Source organism: Spodoptera frugiperda, chromosome 19 (assembly GCF_023101765.2).
Source record: "Spodoptera frugiperda isolate SF20-4 chromosome 19, AGI-APGP_CSIRO_Sfru_2.0, whole genome shotgun sequence".
Classification (NCBI taxonomy): domain Eukaryota; kingdom Metazoa; phylum Arthropoda; class Insecta; order Lepidoptera; family Noctuidae; genus Spodoptera; species Spodoptera frugiperda.
In genome coordinates, this window is record NC_064230.1 from 6,719,308 (window position 1) to 6,745,246 (window position 25,939).

Sequence of the window (25,939 nt, forward strand, 5' to 3'; positions counted from 1 at the left end):
AAGACTAATAAATTATCTATCTGTACATTTACTTACTAAAGATACAATTTACAACGCGTTCACTCGCTGCTCGGCTCCTATTGATTGTAGCGTGATGTTTTATAGCCTATAACTTTCCTCGATAAATGGACTATCCAACACAAAAATAACTATTCAATTTGATCTAGTAGTTTCGAAGATTAGCGCGTTTGGAGAAACTGACCGGCTTCACTACATAGTATAAAACAAAGTCGCTTTCTCTGTCCCTATGTCCCTTTGTACGCTTAAATCTTTAGAACTACGCAACGGATTTTGATGCGGTTTTTTTAATAGATAGAGTGATTCAAGAGGAAGGTTTATATGTATAATACATGCATAATATATCACCATTGCACCCATGCGAAGCTGGGGCGGGTCGCTAGTAGTATAATAAATATAGATTGTATCTCTAGTAAGCAAATCTACAGATAGATAGCTCATAAATGTGACTGTTAAACAAATCTGTTTTCTAAACATCGAAATAAATAAAAATACATATCTGTATAGAGTCCACTCCATGTAGCAAGTACAAAGAGGAGATTAAAGGATTAAAGGGACATCCAGTTATGACATTTCCTCTTTGTATGAAAGAACAATTGTTGCATTTATTATTGTGATCATATCTTATGACTGAGTAACTGAGTGACCGCAAGCATATAATTATTACCATTGTGAAGTAATTTGCACATAGCACGGAGTCTGGAATTGTGTCCAGTATATGGCAATAGACTCACCCCCTATTACATGGGACTTATAACACAAATGGTGAAAAGTGGGTGTACATTGTATGTCTACTCCTTCGGAGATCAAAAGACGAATGTTTTATATAAATACATAATATGCTATGTATATGATTCCTTACACCTTTGCTAACACATAAACAACTTTATTATCAACTGATATAAAGATAAAATTACTTTGACGACAAAATCGACTATTTAAAACAGTTGTTTTACATTATGAAGTCGATTATATCAATACTAAGGCTATGATCATATCACAGGCGGTAGCGAGAGCGGGCTATAGTACAATTCTCTGTATGACCCACACATAGTAGTTCCATATCTGTGTGTGTGTGTGTATATGTGAATATACACACGACACAGGAGACTATACTTGTTTTAAAAAAGAAAATATATGACTCCGCCCCTTCCGTGCTAAACCACGCCCCTTTTAGATGAAATAGTACAAAACTAATGTCTTATTCTAACAGTCAAATTCATGCCAGTATTCACTAACCAATCCTTAATTTTAAGGAACCCCTAAACTCAGATAGGTGGCACTTAGTGACAGTACAAATAAGGGGTTGGTTTAAGTGCTATGTAACTTCTAGTTAAAGAGAGATGGTTGGTGAAAACTGGTGTAATAATGTATGTTTCTGTAGATTGGTTTACTATAGATACAATGTTGACATACGCTCTAAACTAAATGTGACCAAATTGTATGTGTAGTAAGCGAATCTACAGATATACATATATGGTGACCGGTAATTAGTGAACGATATTTAAACACGTGATTGTACTCATGATTACAAACAACTTTCCCGAAGAAACTTTCTTTGTATACTCATTAGTTTTATTTTTATCACAATAACAAAACAATTAAATTTTCGCGCGTGCTTTCTCATGATCAGCTGTTAGTAGCGAGCCGCCTGCGGTCGTGTTATCGGAAAACTATCTACTAACTAGGTAGGTATTTTGGAACTTAACGGGCGCGTGCTAATGAAATTTTCGTATACTACAATAAGTTTCTTTGGGAAAGTTGTTTGTAGTCATGAGTACAATCACGTGTTTAAATATCGTTCACTAATTACCGGTCACTCTATACAGCTGAATGAAACTAACTCCTTCGTAGTAGATGTATGACAAATGTAATATATTATCAACTTTACGTTGTAACGCTTCTGACTAACACTCGTCTTGCTGTATCTTCACTCTCATGCCTGTAAGCAGAGCCGGGGGCTTAGGACTAGTATAGATAGTCAACATCATCATCATCATCAGCCTATAAGTGTCCACTGCTGACCAAAAGCCTCTTCTCACAAGGAGAAGGAGTCTGTGTTTCCTGATGGGTATAACCTGGGTGTCTTCAAAGCCCGAGTGAATAGGTTGCTTATGGGCAGACGTGCTCCATCGTAGGCCGCATCATCACTTACCATCAGGCGACAAAGCGGCCAAACGTCGACCCAGTAAATATATATATGTAAAAAAAAGGTTTGAGCATTAATCACCACGCTTGCTCAATGCGGGTTGGCGATTTCAAACTTGTAATTAGAAATTATAAGCCCAGGTTTCCTCACGATGTTTTCCTTCACCGTTTGTCAGTGGTGTATAAATATAACTCGATACAGTCACTAAGTACTCGGCTCTATACAGGCTCCTCCCATTCTCATGAGTCACGAACCATTTTGACTTTATTAAATGTCTAACTATAATAGTGACATGTTGTGACTTCGATGCAAGTCCTCGGCGGGAGGCAGTCGTGGTAACTGTTGTTGGTATATTATTTACTCTATACAATGTGTAAGTAATTCTTGTGTATAGAAAATGTAATTAATTTGGTTTATTTCTGCCCATAATGATATAATTATGTATAATGTTTGAAATGTTAAATGTTACTTACTGTGTATCGGTTTACTTGATCAATTTCAAACTCAATTGGAGCCCAAATATGGACTACATCGCTGCGCGATGATAGAATCTAAAAATGTGTGTTAATGTCTCATCATTTTTAACAAATTGTGTACATTTTAATGCTATACTCAGAGACATTTAATGGTTACTTAAACTATTCCTTAGTAACGATTTTGTTCCGAAAACAATTACTAAGGACTAGGTTAAGTAACTATTAAATGACTCTGAGTACGCCAAATAGATATAAAAGTCAATAGCATCAGATTGACACATATTCTTATGTATTTTCTATGTCATCGTTTATATATGTCGTATCTACTATTACTACACAGTAACAGCGACTGTCTGTCCGTGTGTATAGATATAATACTGTACGTATGTAAGATAGATTGCTTGGGAGCGAGCCCCGCGCCGCGACGGTGACGTCACCCGCACTTATATATTTATAGTTTACATAGTATATATATGTATAGCAGTGTACAGACCGCTTATATGGTGTAAAGACAATGAAATATAGTATGTATTCATAGTGCTATCAAATGATATTGCATTTAATTTATACAATAATTAATGAAATTGAATCTAGTTTGTAGGAAAGGTATCGGAATGAATTCATTAAGATTATGTATGAACGCGTATTATTTCTGTAATTTTTGTTATATGTATTAAAGAAATGATTAAAAAAAGTTACTGATTTTTTGACTTGCTGTCGTATCTATAATTTTAAACGAACAATGCACTCTTACTAAATATAAAAAAAATGGTGTTATTAATGTGTTATATATTATGTACTGAATTTTTTGTTGCATATGACTTGTTCTAACAAATTTTTCACATATCTTCTAGTGTGAACTTACTTGAAGATGTGTGAAAAATATATGCATGTAACATATATGATTGAATGCATTATAATTTAGATCTCATTTATATGAAATTTCCTGATTCTTGTATGAAGAAGTATTCTGTTGTAAACGTATGAGTCTCAAGTGGGTGTTACATTGTATAGTACCTCTGCCTACCCCTTCGGTGAACAAAAGGATGTTAATGATAGTTGTTATAAAGTTTATATTAATATAAATTTGTTTGTTTGTTCGTAATGTATGTATGTATGTACAGAGCGGCGCGGGGCGGGATGGTGCTAGTATATACCGCGGTAAATAATTTACTATCGAATAAATATTATTAATGAGTATCTCTGAGTTTTATTTACTTATCACCTAGACATATCATCATCATAGCAACCACAAGGTGTCCACTGCCGAACAGATGCCTCGACGACAGCTCATTCCACAGTTTTGCTAAGTTGTGCGCCACAGTTGTGCGAGGCAGAAAGTTTCGTGAGAAGCGCACAGTTGTGGCCTGCCAACCATCGATGGCGAAAAGACGAGACAGGTATCAGACCAAACAATTCCTCAGAGCACTCCCCGTGGCATAGCCTCTACCAATTACATCCAGATCGGTTCGTTGTTTTATGAAACCTTTATTATGAGCATAATATTAATTTAAAATCCTCTAATTACATTTTTAAACATTACTTAACAAAATAAAATAATATCTAAAAATATAAAAATTTAAGCCGACCAGAGCGGGAGCATGGTCAAAGCTACAGGTGTTTAGGGCTCCAGAGACAGGAACCTCCTCACAATACGTGCCTCGCACCTCGCACTCGCCCAACCCTAGCCTCCTAAGGTGGTTGTCAAGGCTTTTAGGGATCAGCTCATTGGCCGACACGACCATCGGCACAACGATAGTCGAATCCACATTCCACATGTCGACAACCTCGTGAGCCAAGTCGAGATATTTAATTTATTTATCTTTCTCAGCTTTCACGAGGTTCTCGTCAGGGGGCATGGCGACATCGACGAAGTATTTATTATATCAAGTGTCTTCTATATTTGTAAGAGAAGACTTATTATTTGTTTATAGTATGAAAATCTACGTCATTCATTCTTGTAAAAAGGTCGGCGAACGAGCAGTTAGATCCCCTGACGGCACGCACGCCGTAAGCGGGCGAGCAAGACGTGCACAACTCAAGCCACTCATTACGCAATGTTCAAAAGCATTGCCCAGCGTATACAGAGAAGAAGTCATCGCGTGGCAAAATACCAACCAGCGGGTAATGTATCTTCGCATTATCACCATTTATTGTCAACCTTTTAGAATAAGACCCAGATTTGCCAGCGGCAAAAGGTTCTTGCTCAGTATTTCGCCCCTATTCTATTCAAGTATCCTGTCTTCTGTTATGGAAGGTAGGACTGGTACTTGGTAAAATTAGGAGATTTCATTTAGGTACCCGCCGCCCACTACCGTTTGATGACGCCCCAAATCTGATACACGACGCTCTTTGAGCTAAACTACTTTTTACTGGTTGAAGCCCCAATTTCAATACAAATATCGTTCGTCGTCTTCTATGACAAATAGGACTGGTAAAATAAGGAAAATTCTACTACATACTCGCCCCTCACACCCAGTTGCTGGCACCTCCACATCAGATTCAAGAACACATTTGATGAATACTTGTTGCCGCTCTATACCAGTTAATGGTGTCCCAATTTCTATACAAATAATTATTTATCCTTAGTCAACATCTATGAAAAATAGGACTGGTAAAACCACCATAGACGGAGCCCATCAGAGTTGTTGCCGTACCGGGGTCGCAGGAAGGTGTCATATTACACGTACTAAGGTTCTATCTCGGAGCAGGTGTTGGAATGGAGTGGTTTATGCTCATCTGCCTCATCCAGGGCGGTAGGAGTCATTTGATGACTTTCCACATACCTAAAAACTTGCCGGGGAGCGGCATAATCTGTATTAAAACGCGGGGCGCTCAAATAGCTAGCAGCAGCTCTACCTGACGGTAAGCAATCGGCAAACACGAAAGGATTGCTCGAATTGCGTTTTGATTTATTTGTGAATGAATTAAGACAATATTTAAGATATTGCAAAGAAACTATTAGTCTTCAATCGTTTTCCTATAAGTGACATTACTTATGCGACAAGTAACAAATCTTACTAAAACTATAAATGCCAAAGTTTATGTGTAAACCGTTTTTACGTGATATAGGATGTAATTTGGAACAGGGGTAGATTATGGTCTGGAATAACACATAGGATACTTTTATCCCGCGAGAACATGGAAAAAGCCACTGACAGAACTAAGTATATCATAATTCAACTTATTAATTTTGACTAGAGAACTCAGCTAATTAAGAGAAAAATAAAAACACCACAAATTGTGAATAAATATTTAATTTTAATTTTATACATAATATAATAATAATAATCTGTTACAACAACAGTTGGGGCGAGAGGCCCACACACACACCCACATACACCCATACACACCCACCCACCCACACACACATACGCTCGCTAAGTTTTATAAAAACATTAACTGTTGAACAACATATTATGTCATAGTATGTAGCCATACATATATATACCTAACTATGTACAACGTTATACATGGAACTACTATACAACTGCTCGTATCATACAATGATTAAACTAACTACCACACTCAGAGACATTTAATGATTACTTAAACTATTCCTTAGTAACGATTTTGTATCGAAAACAATCGCTAAGGACTGGGTTAAGTAACCATTAAATGACTCTGAGTGCGGCAGTAACTGACATTCTTTATAACCTATTTATCTGTTCATTTACTTACTAAAGATACTGCCTATATGTGTTTGTTCAAATTTAATAATAGGGTAGATGACTAATGTTTATTTCAATGTCCGTCTTGTAGATTATTTTAAAACATTACACACGTATTTTTTATTTTCTCACGGAAACAAATACTTTCGGAGATATATCGATTTGAAATATCGCGTGACGTCACTTCTAGGTACGTTTTATATGTAGAAATGACGTATTTGCTCGCACTCCTAAACTTTGATTCGTTTTATCTAAGTATTGTTATCTTATATGACAAAATAAAAAAATACGTGTCTAATATTTATTCATTACCTAACTGACGGACTAAATAGATTTTTAATGTTCATACCCCGTCATCATCCCTATTATTTTTGTGTTGTATAGCCTATTTATCGAGGAAGGCTATAGGCTATAAAACATCACGCTACGACCAACAGGAGCCGAGCAGCGAGTGAACACTGAATTGTATCTCTAGTAAACGAATGTACAGATAGATAGATTATTAAGATTGACTGTAAAGAAGTTTATACATATAATATATATCTTTTATATATAAAGTGTAATATCATAAACATAAGACCAAGCCGATGTTGGTTAAAGACGAAATACAAATATTTTTATTTAAAATTCATTTCATATGAACATATTAGCCACATACTGTCGACTGCCTACATATGGCGAGGTTGGAAACGCTCAGTACCCTTAGTATGAGTTTGCTTAACATTGAACGAAAACGAAACAAGAGCGCGTTCGGTAATCTGATTGGTCGTTGCGAATTAATCAACCGATCAGAGGGCTTAGAGTTTGTTTTACGTTTAACGAGATCGAGAGCGCGATAGGCCCTCTGACTGGTTAGATTATTCGGATCCGGAGGCGGCCAATCAAAGCACCGAACGCATCGTTATCGTTTCGATTACTTTAAACTTAAAAAACTCATACTAAGGGTATTGACTGAGGGCTTAGTACGAGTTTGTTTTAATGTTAACGACATCGACACCGCGTTCGACGCTTTGATTGGTTAGTTCATTTGCGCCGACCAATCAGAATACCGCTGCTCGCACGTGTTCTCGTTTCATTTTTCGTTCAACGTAAAGCAAACTTATACTAAGGGTACTCAATATACAGTGACAAGTCAACTAATATGATCTTTTTTCTTTCAGTGCTAAAATCTTTAACCAGCACCTGCTTAATGTTATGTTTACAATAATATACCTTACAGTTATAACCATAGGCTATATATTAGCTTACACAGACTGGGTCGTTCATATACATATACAGTACTTATAACAATTTATATAGTTTTAATGTCATATTGCCATATTTTTACAAAGAATTCTGAGTTTATACAGTATTAAGGACAAATGGTACATTTTGAAACTTAACCAATATAATAGGTGATTTGGAAAATGTGTAATTTCACATTATTGTATCAAAGCATTAATTGCCGAAAGAATACTGTTCAAGGCAAAACCTCCGCTAAGCGTGGGCAACAGCTACCGACATAGCGGCTACCGTGTTGAAAGATACATTTCGACGGCAAAGTACCAATACGTCCTAACGGAGAAAAGTTCAAATTGCGAAAAAACCTTTGTTGGTTGGGTTTTTTCATACATTAGTCAATATTTCGATTAATTTCGAAAGAATATCAGTTAGGAAGTATATTGGTTCTTCATCGGCGATGTGTTAAATACATATAATAGGGAATGCAATATTTTAAAAAGGTCTTGAGTTCATGCCCAACTAAAAATCCAGTTAAACAGTATATCATCTCTTTGTACATTCGACGATCAGTTTATACTGGAGTACGCGACAGTACCGTAAAACAGGGTGAATAGAATTCAAGATACAGGAAAGGGGTGAATTGATGTTAGAATATTCACCCCTCTTCTGTATTGGTTCACCCAGCATTTCCAATACTTCCAATATTATTAATTAAACACAAAAACATTAGTATGTTATATCAGAAATTAATCCTGCCATAGTATGTCCATATTTTGACTTTCTGTCAAAATTTTGACACGCTGTCATAATTGTTAAACGTCATAATTTCGACATCTTGACATATTATGTGAAAAATATAATGAACAAAATAGAGAAAAAAGCAATTTCTTAATAAAATTAAATTAAATGCAACATTTCGAGTATTATCAACGTTTATTCATATTGGAAATATTAGAAACAGCTATTTATTTATTTTTTTAACTAAATTCATATATTTTAAACAAAATAAATGTATTCCTGGCAAGAATAAATCTACGAATCAACAAATATACAATGAGTTACACTCTGTAGACTGCGGGGTCACTGGTTCGATTCCCTGGCCACTCACAGTAAAACTTAACACAGTAATGGCAGTATTTAGTTCTGGAATATAGAGTAACATATAATATAACAACAAAATATATAACGGGTAATGAAACTACAGCGCTCTTTTACTGGGTCATACATACCCATCAATATATTTTACGGAATGAATTTATATAATATGTATCTATGTATGTATGTATATCGCAGATTAGAACACATTTATCACTTCCCTACTCTTCACGCGGGTGTAATATACCCGACTAAGACACTACACATTAGACAGAGACCGTGCAGCAGCGCTCTCTGATAAACCTGAACCTTTTACACTGCGATCTCCAACCCGCCTGCCTGCGGAGATTATGGCAAACCCTCTTATGTAGAGGAGGCTCGTAGTCCAGCAGTGGACTGTCTCCCGCTGTTGGTGATTTAAAACACTTTGGAAATACAGTAGAACTCCAATTATCCGAATTAATGGGGACCGGGACCCATTCGGATAATCAAATATTCGGATAATCGGATTTTTTTAAAATAATTGCCATTGAAGAGAATAAAAGCTACGTTTTGATATTGCACAATTTTTTTATTGAATTAAATTGCGGGGGGAAGTCAGTGTAGGCACAACGGCAAGTTAAGACAAGTCAAGACTTGACGCGCAAACACTGGCTTCGCGGGGGAGAATAATTGCGCACTTAGATTTTTTTGGACAATTTTGTGATTCGGATAATCGGCGATTCGGATAGTCGGAGTTCGGATAATTGGGAGTTCTATTGTATATGATAGTGACTGTCTGTGCACCTCATTGAGCAACCGCGATTCGCGTATTTTCTATGTGATCGTTGTAGATATTACGGCATTAAAGCCATAAGTCTCATTTAAAACGTCCCGTCAGGGCTCATTTACTGACTTTGATTTCGATGCGACATACATACATACATACAAACAGTAGATATACAACATATATAATGTAGTTAATGCAGTATATAACAGAACATATGTACAGTATATAGATAGGTACCTATATATATATTTATTGTTTTAACATACGCTGTTGTGACTGAGACGCCGTGTTAGCATTGTCCAATATACAAGTTACATTTTTAGACAACAGAGAGTAAAGTTCCCTAAGTAAAGGAGGATCTTTCGACCAGGCGAGGTGATCGTGTCTGGCGGCTTTCTGCCCAACTGTAGTTCGTTGGGATTGTCTATCCATGTTTATTCGCATGTACACTTCATATGTGTGATGTATGGTTTATACGAGTAGACAGGTGTAGGTAGGTTATACGCTCAGTAAGTGACACATTAATGTGGACAGTTGGCGCAGTGTGTGTAGTATGGGACGCTAGATGGGACACAGAGAGGGGCGCGGTTTGTTAAAGGGAAATCCAGTTATGACATCTCCACTTGGTAATAACTCTACTCAACACAGTAATCAAATTAATCATCATTTACTGGTTCTTTATATGGCATAAGCCGGGAAACGAGCAGAAGTATCACTTGATGGTAAGCAATCGCCTCTGCCCAAGGACACTTGAAACACCAGAGGCGTTACAAGTGCCTTACTCTCTGCCGTCAAGTCTTACATTAAAAGTCCCAACTCAGATATCGAACCACGCTAACACCGGCGACCCTCTTAAAGACAACGTTTGAACATACGAACAGACAGACACTTATACTCTATATTTATAATATTCTGACAAGTCTGACAGTCTGACTCATTAGTCTGCACGTCTGTAGTCAACTTCATCTTACTAAATCTTTATATATATAATTCTTCTGTAAGTGTGTATGTCACTGAACTTCTCTTAAACGACTGGACCGATTTTGATGAATTTTTTTGTGTGTGTTCAAGGGGATCTGAGAATGGTTTAGATTCACAATTTCGTCCGCTGGACAATGTTTTTTTAATTAATTTTTAATTTATTAGTAGTTATTGGTTTTGGAATGTTTTACATTGAATCCGACAAATTTTCAAATTAAAGACGTGTAGACGGGACAACGTCTGTCGGGTCCGCTAGTACTATATAAATGCGAAAGTTTGTGAGTTTGTATGTATGTTTGTTACTCAATCACGTCAAAACCGCTGAAGGGATCGGAATGAAATTTGGAACAGGGATAGATTATGGTCTGGAATAAAATATAGGATACTTTTTATCCCACGGGAATGCAGGCGAAGTCGCTGGTAGAAGATAGTATAATATTATAAAGATGAGCTCTCTTTACTTATGATTAAAGACCCCTGGTAAGATTGGAACTAGTAGAGTTACCTCGATGAACAGTTTAAGGGTTGTTGGGGAATCAGGGATTGCGGATAGGGGGCAATTGGGTCTCCGGTAACCTCACTCACACAATGCAAGCGTTGTTTCACCCGGAGCTGCGGACTACCTAGCGGGTTTACCGAGGCTCCGGTTCGAAAAGCAGGAGTAGGAACGGGGTGGTTTTTAGTCAGTAAGAGTCTGACACTCCCTCTCGCCTCGCCCAAGGTGGGAGAAGTCATTGGATGATTTCCCCCCTCAAAAAAAAAAGCGTTGTTTCACGTCGGTTTTCTGTGAGGCCGTGGTATCAGCATGGCTCTCCCACACTTGTGGATTATAGCAAACTAATAAAGAACAATCCAGCTGGTGATATTACTGTGTTGAAAGTTGACGACAAACATACAGACCGTATCTTCACATACATATACACTATATGTCGACAAATTATACCTATGTATCATACGTTTATATACAAGTATTCTTATGTTTAAATATACATTATGTCAATACATAGTAAGTACTGTATTAGTCGAGAAGCCTTCCAAGTGATTTCACTACATAGTATAAAACAAAGTCGCTTTCTCTGTCCCTATGTCCCTTTGTACGCTTAAATCTTTGAAACTACGCAACGGATTTTATAATATCGTCACGCCTTTTATCCCCGAACGGGTAGGCAGAGGTGCACATTACGGCACGTAATGCCGCTATACACTTTTCAGCATTTGTGTTATAAGTCCCACGTAATAGGGAGTGAGCCTATTGCCATATACTGCACACAATTCCAGACTCCGTGCTACTACTGAGAAATTTTCGAAACACCGAAAAAAGCCCAGTCATACTTTGCCAAACTCAGGAATCGAATTTGAGAACTCTTGTACCATAGTCGAACTTGAGACCACTCGACCAACGAGGCAACGGATTTTATTGCGGTTTTTTCATAGATTCAATGGAAAGCATGAATATGAGCCACCAAACTGGCTTGAAACTAGTCGAGCTACCTCGAACAATTACACGAGTAAGCCGTCAAACATAATAATTAATTTAAGATAAACAAATAAAATATCTCGACTCGGCTCACGAGGTTGTCGACATGTGGAATGTGGATTCGGCTATCGTTGTGCCGATAGTCGTGTCGGCCAACGGTTTAATACCCAACAGCCTCGACAATCACCTTAGGAGGCTGGGGTTGGGCGGATGGATCAAGGGCCTGATGCAGAAGGCAGTACTCCTCGAAACGGCACGTATTGTGAGGTTTCTGTCTCTGGAGCCCTAACCACCGGTAGCTTGGACCATGCTCCCGCTACTGGTCGGCTCCTATTTTTATATATTACTAGCGACCCGCCCCAGCTTCCCATGGGTGCAATGGTGATATATTATGCATGTATTGTACATATAAACCTTCCTCTTGAATCACTCTATCTATTAAATAAACCGCATCAAAATCTGTTGCGTAGTTTTAAAGATTTAAGCATACAAAGGGACACAGGGACAGAGAAAGCGACTTTGTTTTATACTATGTAGTGATTTTTTGTATTTTACTTTAAGTAGTATTTTAAAATGACATTTTTAGATGATTTTAAATAAATTCTTCAAAGACATCCTCTAAGAATACAGTAAGCATACCTTTATTTAACTGAACATATAGCTATCCTTTTCTTTCGTACGATAATAGAGAGAGATGTATAATAATTGGCAAATTTTAAAACAACGCCTTTATATTATTATACAGTGCATCATACATCAGCCTATAAGTGTCCACTGCTGACCAAAAGGCCTCTTCTCACACGGAGAAGGTTTGAGCATTAATCACCACGCTTGCTCAATTCTGGCGATTTCAAACTTATAATTAGAAATTATAAGTCCAAGTTTCCTCACGATGTTTTCCTTCACCGTTTGTTAGTAGTGTCTAAATAATCTTAGAAAGTACATATAACTCGGAAAAAGTCACATTGGTACTTGCACAGATTTCGAACCCTCTACCATACAGTGTACCCATTACAATTCATTTCCCAAAACGCCAAAAATAAGAGATCAAAAAAATCAAATTGACTAGTCCATTAAAAAAAAAACATAACTCGCATCTCTTTCTAACACCATACGAGAGAGAGAGACAGCTATATGTGTATAGTTTTTTTTAATACACTTAAAAGTATAAGTAATCACTTTGCAACATTATTATATTATAATATTTATAATTATAATAACTTCATTATATTTAAATGACGGTCGATAAGGTAATTGATATGAGCGACATTTTTTTATGATACAGATAAAATCATTCATTCCGAATGTTTGTTTTTCTATGGTATAAGCCAGTAAACGAGCAGACGTATCACCTGATGGTAAGCAATCGCCGCCGCCCATGGACACTTGAAACAATAGAGGTGTTACAAGTACGTTGCCGGCTTATTGGGGGTTAGGATTTTAATGGCCGTGGCATCACTCCGGTCGAGCCGACCCAGCAGTACACCGACGTGAAACATCGCTTGCGTTGTGTGAGTGAGGTTACCGGAGACCCAATTACACCCCTTCCCAATCTTTCCAATCCCCGATTCCCCAACAACCCTAAAATTCCTAACCCCCAAAACACCGACAACACATTTGTAACGCCTCTAATGTTTCAAGTGTCCATGGGCGGCGGCGATTGCTTACCATCAGGTGATACGTCTGCTCGTTTACCGGCTTATACCATAAAAAAAGTTGTTTTATTGACACATACCTCTACCTATGTACCGTTTACATATACCTCCGACATGTATATAACTCAATATCGCCAAAGAAATATCGCTTAAATCAATCCGCCCATCAACGGTCGATATATTTAATTTTATATATATATATAACATAATTTATACAAGTCTGTTATACTATATAACATAGTAGTTTACTTTTCAATGAGATCATAGAGGGGGGGGGGAATCAATTTAGGAGGCGCCCTAATGTGATACAAGCATCGAAAGATTTGATATTTTGTGTCAAAAATTATAATATAAGACATATAGGGTGACTGGTAATTAGTGAACGATATTTAAACACGTGATTGTACTCATGTTTACAAACAACTTTCCCGAAGACACTTTTTTGTATAATCATTAGTAGAGGTAGGAATAGGTAGTGCTTATTAGCCTAAACTTTGAAGAAGAACAGAGAAAAGAATCGGAGACTTCCTTAGTACTATATTTTTCCTGGACATCTGCTTAAATCATGTTTGTTACAACATTATTCACTGCGCTTTATTTTTCTTTTACCGTTTTAGTTTTTTATATAAACTAGTTCAGAAAAGTTGATAGTTGTAACTATGTTATGTCTATTCGCAAACTATACGAATATATTCCAAATAACATATTTTTTTAATGTATTTAAGTGCTGTCCGGGAAAAATATACATAGTACTAAGAAAGTCACCGTTTCTTTTCTCTGTTCAAAGTTTAGGCAAATAAGCACCTATTCCTATCACTGCTCATTAGTTTTATTTTTATAAAATGTGATTGTGATGCGGGTTTGTTTCTCGGTTAAAACCTTTACTCGAGCTGAAAAACTAACTCATGTAAAATACCAAAATTCTTTTTAAAATTATGATTTGTGACACAAAATCCAATCTTCAATGCTTATATACCAGGACACCAGGAATTAGGGAGTATCGTTACATTTGTATGTATTACATAAGGCCCAATTATATACTTCAACATATTATATTACGACTCAATGTACTAAAATAATACATAAGGTGTTCTATTTGAAAAAGAGTAACCTATGGAGTTTCTCGCTCGTTCTTCTCCATAGGAATCTACACTTTGGAACGAGCAAATAGAGCAACTAGAGGACTGACCGACAGACTGACGTTGTTAATATTATTATATTTGCTTTGACATTCAAAAGTGCCTTCCTGGTTTATTTGAAATAAATAATTTTGACTTTGACTTTGACTAAAAGTATCTGCCACGGCTTTAATGGGAGGTAGTGTTGTGTTTGAACATTACAATAGTGAAGACATTTCGTACCCCGGACCAGTTAACTCAATTTGAGAACATAAACAAGTTAAATAAACATTGACTCTACTCTGTATAAAGTGGTTCACAAATACGCACAATGTGACAGAGACAGTGAAAGAGATAGCTCTTTCATAACAAACTCATACGTAGATAATTTGTATAAAAAAATCAATAATTTACATTCACTATTGTAATGTTCAAACACAACACTACCTCCCATTAAAGCCGCGGCAGATACTTTTAGAACACCTTATATATTGGATGTGATGAGATAGCTCTTACAAAGTTAATTAAATGCCTCCTAACTTAGGTTAAGAGGTCCCCTAAAACTTAGGAGAGGTTGCTTAAAACATATTTTTTAAATACACTGAGTCATAACATAGTATTTTCACAAACTATATCGAGTAGGCCATCAAACATATTATATACAGGGTGTCCCTGAAATCGACGTCCAACGGGCACTAGATGATCAGCAAGGTTCCAACTGTTATCAGAAAAATATAAAAAAAAATCTAAGTCCTACAGTTTTTAAATTACAGTGACTTATGTGTTACCCACGAAAAAGTACACCCTGTGCCAGTCTTTTGACTCTTGTTGCTACAAATCTTTATTTTTTTCGTCTGCAGTCTTCCTTACATTGTCCTGAATAGTGCTCTAGTAATATGGAATCATAAATTCTTAGCCAACTGCTTTAGATTGGAAAACATTGTTAGTTTTAGAGGAACCAAATACTCTGAATAAAATTTTCACCTTACTTTAAGTGACTGTACTGAATAAATTATGTATGGCGCTAGTAGTGGCAAATTTCACCAAAGTTGGCGCATTTAATAAGGATTATAAAATGGTATAGCACTTTGCAAATTATTTCTTAAATTCGACACAAAAAAAGATTTTTCAACGAAACTCCGTTTCGATGAATTTATTTGAACTTACTAAAAATTCTTCTAGTGTACTCAAATCATACGTTACAACCTCGTATGCACTAGACAACACTTTGCACGCGATTTGTTATCATCAGCGAGGATCTCTTGTCAAACAATATTGTCTGTCTACTCACGATTTCGCTTGCAGCTTTCGTCGGCAATATTACTAGACTTACTAGAGGAACTGATTTTGTGTATCATGTTTCACTAAATAATATTGAATGATTGCAATATGATGTTCGTAGTGCATCAAACACATTATTAAATGTATAGTAAAATCAAAAGGACCGGATGCGGCAGGATCATGTATACAGCATATCGACGCGGTAGTGGTATGGTGTACAAGAGCCCTTAGGCACAATTACTCGTCATATCCCCATCAAAAAAAAAAAAAAGGAATTTTTAAATCCTCCGATTAAGTTACGTGTTCATGCCTTGTGATCAAATGCGGGATGAAGCATCAAATATTCTTTAGTTTGTCGAGAAAGAGTTATTTGCACCTTTGCAAGGAATTGCAGGTAGGTATTTAAAATAATTAAAAAAATAAATAATCAATACGGCGCAAAAAAAGCCAGTGCTCAGCTAAAATGCCGAAGCCGAATCGTACCCGACGATGACTCGAGATGCACAACACTAGTTCGTCTAGCGATAATATTGCCGACGAATGCTGCAAGCGAAATCACGGGTAAACAGACAATGTTGTTTGACAAGAGATCCTCGCTGATTTTCAACATGATGATAACAAATAGCGTACAAAGTGCTGTCTAGTGCATACGAGGTTATAACGTATGATTTGAGTACACTAGAAGAATTTTTAGTAAGTTCAAATAAATTCATCGAAACGGAGTTTCGTTGAAAAATCTTTTTTTGTGTCGAATTTAAGAAATAATTTGCAAAGTGCTATACCATTTTATAATCCTTATTAAATGCGCCAACTTTGGTGAAATTTGCCACTACTAGCGCCATACATAATTTATTCAGTACAGTCACTTAAAGTAAGGTGAAAATTTTATTCAGAGTATTGGGTTCCTCTAAAACTAACAATGTTTTCCAATCTAAAGCAGTTGGCTAAGAATTTATGATTCCATGTTACTGGAGCACTATTCAGGATAAGGTAAGGAAGACTGCAGACGAAAAAATAAAGATTTGTAGCAACAAGAGTCAAAAGACTGGCACAGGGTGTACTTTTTCGTGGATAACACATACCTAAGTCACTGTAATTTAAAAAAACTGTAGAACTTATATTTTTCTTTTATATTTTTTCTGATGACTATTGGAACCCTGCCGATCATCTGGTGCCATTTGGACGTCGACTTCAGGGATACCCTGTATGTATATCTTTACATACAAACATACAAATTGGGCCTTCCATGCAAAATTAAGGGATAATGGAATTTATCACTTACATCATAAAGTCCATATTCTTGTAAGGGGGGAAGGGGGATCGGGTAGAGGGGTATGGGGGATGCACTGATTCTCCACTACTGAGTCTGTGAAATCACTGCACTGTTGTCGGCGACGGCGACTGTGGCGCGATTAGTTGCGCGACTGTCGCTAGCAGTCGTAGCACGAATTGTGGCCCGACTGCAACAAACAAACATACATAATTAATTAAGAAACGTCACATATATACATAACGTCACGCCTTTTATCCCAGAAGTGGTAGACAGAGGTGCACATTACGGCACGTAATGCCGCTATACAATGTACACCCACTTTTCAACATTTGTGTTATAAGTCCCATGTAATAGGGGGTAAGCATATTGCCATATACTGGACACAATTCCAGACTCCGTGTTACTACTGAGATCGAAAAAAAAACCAGTAATACTTTGCGTTGGGCAAAGTACTCTGTTGTAAGTTAAGTACTGATTGGGTTTTTCCCGATTACTGATAAAACTACAATAACTCTGAACGGACTAAGATTTGCAATTTGGCGCCATAGTAACTTGTGTTCAGCTCAAAATTACCTATCCTATGATGTAACACACGTAGCTATTGGAAGGTGGGACCAGAAGTTGTATCGTCCTTTAACAATAGTTAAAATCTACAACCAGAAAATTTCCACTCCATTTGTTTACAAAATCGAATGACTATAAGTATACCGAGTAGGGCTAGTAGTTTATGAGTAACCATATAATATTTTATAGACTGCCTCGTTGGTCGAGTGGTCGCAAGTGCGACTGCCGAACAAGGGGTCTCGGGTTCGATTCCTTGGTCGGGCAAAGTATTACTGGGCTTTTTTTCGGATTTTCGAAAATTTCTCAGTAAAAAGTAGCAGTGAGTCTGGAATTGTGTGCAGTATATGGCAATAGGCTCACCCCTATTACATGGGACTTATAACACAAATGGTGAACAGTGTGTGTACATTGTATAGCGGCATTACGTGTCGTAATGTGCACCTCTGCCTACCCCTTCGGGGATAAAAGGCATGACGTTGGTGTGTGACGTTGTGTATATAATATTGTATGTATGTATGTATGTACCTGCTTGGCTGGTCCTCACGCATACGTGTGTCTACTGCCGGAACTCGAACCCGAGTACGACGGCTCCAGTCTGCAACGCAAAACGACATCATGTAATTAGAAACTTACTATATCTTACTTAATATAAATGTGCAAGTTTATATGTATGTTTGTTACTCAATCACGTCAAAACGGCTGAAGGGATCGGGATGAAATTTGGAACAGGGGTAGATTATAGTTTTAGTATTTGACTGCACGGTTGGCGTAGTGGCTGCCGTGCAACGTGAAGCGGGTTCGATTCCCGCACGGAGCAACTCTTTGTGTGATTCACAAATTGTTGTTTCGGGTCTGTGTGTCATGTGTATGTGAACTTGTATGTTTGTAAACGCACCCACGACACAGGAGGAAATCCTAGTGTGGGGCAACATAAAAAAAATGGACTTGAATAACACATAGGATACTTTCTATCCCATAGGAATGCGGACGAAGCCGCGGGCAAAAACTGGTTGTATCTATACTAATACTAATATTATAAAGCTGAAGAGTTTGTTTGTTTGAACGCGCTAATCTCCGGAACTACTGGTCAGAATTGAATAATTCTTTTTGTGTTGAATAGTGCATTTATCGAGGAAGGCTATAGGCTATAAAACATCACGCTATAACCAATAGGAGCCGAGCAGAGCGGGTGAAACCGCGCGGAAGTAGCTAGTATAGTATACCTGTAATGTGTATGCTGTGCATGCCTGTAGAGTAGGTCGTGCGGGCGGGGCGAGGCGGGCCCCGCCGCGGTGGGTCCCCCCGGGCCCCCGTGCGGCCCAGGGCCCCCCGCTTGGCCCCCGGTGCCGGGGCTGGGGCTGCGGGACCCGGTCGCCTCAGCCGCTACACTGCCCAGCCTGCTCACTGTAATAGAACGACATGTTATATGTTAATAAAGAAGAATAATGATTGATTTTTTTATGTTGATTTTTTTATAATGATGATTTTCCAAAAGTTCCAAGATTTTTAAAAGTGAGGACGGCAAGATTAACTTTTTTCCATGGCTTAATAATTCAAAATAATATAAGCATGAATTTATTGTATTAGTATTTTTTTTAAATAAACCGTCCTAATATTTTTTTCCTGTGTCGTGTGTGCGTTTACAAACATACAAGTTCACATACACATGACACACAGACCCGAAACAACAATTTGTAGATCACTCAAAGGGTTACTCCGTGCGGGAATCGAACCCGCTACACGTTGGAGCCGGTTGCCCAGTTACCGTCCCAAAAGTGTAATCAAAATACAGTGTTGTTGTCTAGTTGTAACAGCGTCATTGAACAAAACCGTTAAGAAATTGCAACTATGATCGAAAACATTTATTTTTTTAATTTATTTATTTATCCTAACATTATATCTATCATTGCAGGCACACCTAATGCGATAAATGCAGTATAAACTTAAAAATAAAATCAACCAAAATCAAATATCTCTTTGAACATAAAATAAACTTAACATAAACGTTATAGAGTTATCCTATATACCTAATACTGACATAGAGTTATATGTAAGAAATACGAGAATTCAACCATTATTATTTCAACGAGCTTAATAAAATAGTGAGTAAGTATAGTACGTACGCTGCGCGTGGTGCGGGGGCTGCAGGTCAGCGGTACGTTGGGGGGACGCCGACGCACGGCTGCGGACCGCTGGGGGGGGGGGACAAAATTATACATACAATTGGAGTATCTGTTTGTAATTTGTAATATTCATAAATCTTGAAAGATCTTAAACACTATTTTTCGACGACGATCAGTCATCGAACGTCAAAGTCATCGGTCTCTACGGTAAAAATTTTTCGTTGTTTTATGGCCCAAGTTACATTTTTAGAATTTAAAAATTTTATTATATGATTTTCTTATAATTAACTTTTAAATTTCAAAAGTTAATTACATAATTCAAACTTATGACAACAGTATTAATGATTTCAAACGAAAAAAATAAATTATTTATTCTTCAAGAAAATTGAAGAAATTGTACGTCTACAATATGAAATTATTTATCTAAAATGCTTGTTTTTTTATCACAGAATTTTCTCTGAAAAGGCTGGACCTTTAGAAAGCTAATTTTAAACAAATAACATACAGTTTCTACTTTAATTCACATTTAAATTCTATAGAAGTATAGTAAAATATTATGAACTTACGGTTATGATGTGTAGGCGCTAGTTGTGCTCGTCCCCCCCGCTCCCCCCTAGTGTGGGGGAGTGTCGCGGGGGAGCGCTGTCTGTGGGTAGGGGGTAGGATTGAGGGGTGTTGCGCGTGCTGTTGGGGGTGTTGCTGGGGGTGTTGTTGGGAATGTTGCTGGGGGTGTTGGAGTTGCGACCCCCCTAGTAATAGGGGAGCCGCACCCGCTGGAGCGCGAGATGATGAGTATGCTGGAATAAAATAAACAAAATTATTATTTATCCATATTGTAGGAACGGGGTGGTGTTTAGTCAGTAAGACTCTAACATAGGGAGTGTTAGACTCTTACTGACTAAATACTCGCTTCTCCCAAGGTAGGAGAAGTCAACGGATGATTCGACCCCCCCCCTTTCAAAAAAAGAAAGCCTCTACCAGTGGCGTCCCCCACATTCCCAGGATAAAAGCAAAGTGAAAGTCAAAATAGGCTAGGAAGGCACTTTGGACCCCTCTCATAGGTTGTACATAGACGAGTCACACCCCCTCCCCCGTCCCCCCAGTATACATACCTCTAATAACAGAGAGTTCGATGGCGGCGCGCAGTTCGTCTTCGTCCGCGCGACTCCGGAGACACGACATACCCTGGACATACATAAATAAATTATACATATTGTAAATGTTTTTATTGTTAAACGCATATAATAATGAAAAAAGTAACGCAAAGGCGTAAAGGCACGCAATGCCACAGTGTTCGCCATTTGTGTTGAAAGTCCCATGTAATAGGGGGTGAGTCTATTGCCATATACTGGACACATTTCCAGACTCCGTGCTACTACTGAGTTTTAAGCCGAAAAATTCCCAACATTATTTACTTTCCCCGACCCAGGAGTTGAACCCGAGACCCTTTACCCGGCAGTCGCACTTGCGACCACTCGACCAACGAGGCTGTCGTGTGGAAAAAGTAAGTAAAAATAATATTAATTTCCAAAATGTTCGACTAATTTTGAGTCACAATAGGAGAGCTTTTAATAATAATATGTTGCATAGCTGAGTTAAGAGCCTAAGTATAAATCCAAAAGTAATCGAGCATCTCCGAAATTGGTTGTCACGAACAAATAATTTTACTAAAAGTAAAAGGAAACAATGTATACAGACCGGTGCATGCTCCCGCGAGTGTCGCGCATGCGCAGCGCCGGCTCGCGCCGCACGGGACCCTGTACATACAATTACTTTAATGCATATTTATTAAGGGAAGGACTAAGGGGGAGGCCTTTGTTCAGCAGTGGACGTCTCTCGGCTGATGATGATATTTCTTATGTATATGGGATATACGCAAGGAAAAGAAAAGCTTCCTTCTTGAAACAAAATTAAATATTAAACTTACATTTCTACTTTTTGAAAATAAACATCGCCCGAATAGCATCGTCGTCGTCTTTCACTCTCTTCATCTGTCACTTCAATTTGACATTTCACTATCGTTCCTTATTCGCACACACACTTCTATCTCACTCTTACACATTTTTTTATGAAAAAACGGTAAATGAGTAGACGTATCACCTGATGGTACGCAATCGCCAACGCCCAAGGACACTTGAAACACCAGAGACGTTACAAGTGCGTTGCCGGCTCTTGTGGGGGTAAGGAATTTAATGGTTATTGGGGAATCGGGGATTGGGAAGATTGGGAAAGGGGAAATTGGGCCTTCGGTAACCTCACTCACACAAAGCTGTGGTAGTTTCACGTCGGTTTTCGGTAAGGCCGTGGTATCATTCCGGTCAAACCGGCACAGCAGTGCCGAAGTAGGACTCTCCCACACTTAGTTTTCCATAATATGTATGCTCAATTTTATATTTGAGTATCTATATATGATATATTCATATACATAGGTATGATGTATAGACTGATATCTGTGGAATAAGTTACAATAAGGAGCGATAAAATAATGGGTGTGCCGTACCCGGTCGCGGAGTATGCGTGGCCCCGTCCCCCAGGTCCAGCTGCAGCACGCCGCCGCCGCTGTACTCTGGAACAACAGCCTCTAATGTTAGCACTAGCTTAATACCTACTTGAACAAACTTGTTAAATAATACATGATATTTATTTTTGCAAATAGGTTACAATATAACTCTTTTACACCTCAATCTTTTAAATAACTAAATGAGGAGTTACAATATGTATTCAAGTTAACGTCCCCCTCACTTGGGGGACGTGAGGGAACGTCAAGGACATAGAGGTGCGAACATGCTAGCTATATAATATGTAGGTAATTACAGGGATTCAATTGTATAACACTAGTGTTTGCCATCGATTTCCTACTTACGAATAGGAGATTCTCGTTTTAGCTGTTCCCGTGGGAATTCGGTCAATCAGTAAGTGAGTCAGCTAGTCGATCGGACACTCAATCAAGAAATCAATCAGTTAGTTAGGTCACCAATCAATTTCTCTCTCTCTCTGTTCGGTCTTTCATGTCTGAAGATCGTGGTCATGGTGGGTGATTCTGGCGCGCACGAATTGCGAATTTATCAATCAATTAGTCAGGCAGTTAAGGTGAATGTTCCGAGCTCTTCATGGCTCGTTTCCCGATAGATGGCGCTGAATTGAACATTTTCAGTTTTATGTTGTTTTGAGTGTCATTGGAACAATATTAAGTAACAGAAATAGAAATGCGAAAATCAGGCATCCCACTTTATCGGAATTAGTCAAATTATCGCCTCAAAACCCATCCGATTTGCCATAAAAGCGAAATATTAATATCCAACTCTGTTTACAGTCATTTATACACACATAGACATAGCGCCTACTTTAAAATCAACCTTTCTTCAAAATTAACCACTAGATGGCGTGCATTTAAAAGTTAATAGGATGGTACCTGTAGAAATTATGTCTTGGGGATTAGGAACTAAAGAACACCATCTGATGCTATTATGTTCTAAAAATAAAAGGTATAAGTAGTGTTATATTTAGGTACTAAATAGCATAAAACAAAGTCGTTTTCTCTGTCCCTATATCCATATGTATGCTTTCTACACTAAGGATTTTGATGCTGTTTCTTTTACGGCGCATTCCAATAAACTACCGATCGGTAAATTTGCTTACGAGACGTAGAATTTTGACATAAGCTCCATACAAAATGTGTCAAAATTCTACGGCTCGTAGGCACATCTACCGATCCGTAGTTTATTGGAATGCGCCGTAAATCGATAGAGTGATTCAAGAGGAAGGTTTATATGTATAATACATGTATATTATAGTAGGGAAACTGATAATTTTGCACCCGTGCGAAAACGGGGCGGGTCACTAGTTTGGGAATAAAATGAGTGTCAAGAATGCAATGTAAGACAGTTTTATTTTATTATCTTATACATTATTTAATAGAATGTATATACTAACCTGCAATTATTACAAGTATTTATGTGACATGAATGCTTGATACGTGACTGATTATTAAAAAATAATCTCATTCAAAATAATAATTCAAAACTATAATTCATAAACAAGGCAACCAGAATAATAGATTGCAATCAAAGCGGAAAAATGTTTGAGAATATCTAAGCATCCATAACCACTATACTACATAAGGAAATAAAAAAGCAACAACTTTCCTTTTTGTTTTTCAGAAACCTTAAAATAGGTCAATGTATTCATATCACATTATGAACATTATGTTTATTACGACGAGTACACCATTTCAGTTTTCTGACATAAAAAAAAACATGACTGTAAACATTGATAATGTAGATTCTAAACACACTACTATAATAGTACAATAAAAAAACATTTGTCGTGTTGTTTTCACTCATCCTTCCTCATTATTGCCTGGAAACTACCGCTACACAACTGCTGCGAAAGAAAATTACTATAATTAGTATATTTTGTGTTTAACTTTTGATGTGGATGAAAACAATATCCCACAAGAAAAAAATATAATATAGATTGAAATCAATGGAAATCATAAAATAAAATAAAAAAAATTGTGTACCTTTCATACCTAGGTATACATTTCGCATTTTTTTGAACATGTCTCAAAACTATTTCTGGCAGAATACATTCTTTAAAAAAGTGTATTAACTTTGGCATCATATTGCTGATAAAGTCATTATATTATCTCGACAAACTTCTATAACAGTCAAAGGTTCATTGACTGAAATAAAACATATGAAGTAGCATTTATCCATGTTACTGACACGCATTTGTCCTTGAACCTGAAATAGATTTAATATTATAGTAAGAAGATGCTAAAATAAATTATAAAGTGGACATGCAATAGAATTTACTTGATAGTAATATTCATGCTTTTTATTCATAACTAGAACATTATTATCCAATGATAGAGCAAAATTGAAAGGAAATCGTTTTTCTTGGTATGGTCATGTGAAGAAGAGGGATGAAACGCATATTACTAAAAGAGTTCTAAGTTTACATGTAGATGGCTCAACAACTGATGACTCTATACGTACTTGAAAACTAAAGTTTGTTTACAATGAAGCTGGCCACAACTTGAGTTATAATTTACAGGTTTACTATCTTGTCGTCCACATGTATCCAACTGAATGCGCTTTTCACTCGTTTTGACGATTTACGGGCGCCTGAATATTCGTGGCGTTGATACGCCAGCTTTCTCGTAGGACCCCGACATAGTAGGTACCTAGATGTAAACGGAATCCGAAATACACAAAAACTAATTATATAAGTACAAGACAATATTATGTTACTTTTATAAACTCAGTACCTATTCGCATAAAATTGAAACGAAATTATAACAAAACCAGATCAAATCGCTTGTAATTGCAGCAAAATGTAGTCTCATGTCATGAAAATTATTGCAAAGTAAATATCCATACCATAGATAAAACAGAATTTATTAAATACGTTCCGAAATTCAGAAAAATTATAGCAATAAAATTTTACTTACCCAAATTATGATATAACATCAATTGAAAAATCGCTGCAGAACAACCATAATAAAATCATATTACATAATTATACTCTATTTACTATAACATTAGAAATTTAAAGATACTTGTTTTACCGTCCGTTCAACTGATTTTGAGTGTATCGGAACGCGCGGGATTCATGTAGCAGACGCAATATAATGTGACAAATAATACTAATGTTTGTCCGTCCAAAGTTATTTGTATTACTAATCTGAGAAAACAATATAATATCGATCGGTGATTTCTAATATGAGGATTTTAGTTTGTAATAGCCAGCTAAACTCACGGGCTGACTTGCTAATATTTATTAGTTGGTAGGTATTTTTATTTTGAAATAAAATTACTTACTTATAAACAACATATACTACAATACTTTGCAATAATCATATTAAATTGGAAAGAAATACATACAAGAAATATTACTTCGAATCAATGAATTTTCATTGATCAAAAACATACAAGAAATTCCGCGCGTAAAGCCTAGCGTAATGCTACGCAAACTCTTCGAAATGTATTTTATTTCAAGTCAACCATCTGATGGTACTAAATAAGTTTGGCAACGTGTCAAAGGTCATGTTCGACGGAACGGCA

At 37.1% G+C, this 25,939-nt stretch overlaps 1 protein-coding gene and 1 long non-coding RNA gene across 5 annotated transcripts in view; both read right to left on the bottom strand.

Moving 5' to 3' along the window:
* Nucleotides 1–17,122: 17,122 nt before the first annotated feature.
* The window catches only part of LOC118280857 (BTB/POZ domain-containing protein 7), a 53,911-nt gene continuing 45,094 nt past the window's right edge, over nt 17,123–25,939 (bottom strand). The window contains 8 exon segments of the mRNA XM_050700674.1: nt 17,123–17,371; nt 18,274–18,343; nt 18,972–19,152; nt 19,872–19,940; nt 20,438–20,668; nt 20,984–21,056; nt 21,570–21,628; nt 22,372–22,437. Coding sequence (XP_050556631.1) covers nt 18,289–18,343; nt 18,972–19,152; nt 19,872–19,940; nt 20,438–20,668; nt 20,984–21,056; nt 21,570–21,628; nt 22,372–22,437 — 734 coding nt within the window. The 3' untranslated portion in view covers nt 17,123–17,371; nt 18,274–18,288.
* Nucleotides 23,742–25,309, bottom strand: LOC126911847 (uncharacterized). Of its 4 annotated transcripts, none has more exons than XR_007706320.1 (3): nt 24,872–25,309; nt 24,403–24,616; nt 23,742–24,251 (listed from the first exon to the last, which is right to left on the bottom strand). It is a non-coding gene; the product is annotated as an uncharacterized LOC126911847 (long non-coding RNA). The 4 variants fall into 4 exon arrangements; XR_007706319.1 differs by having other exon boundaries at nt 23,742–24,254; XR_007706318.1 differs by having other exon boundaries at nt 24,394–24,616.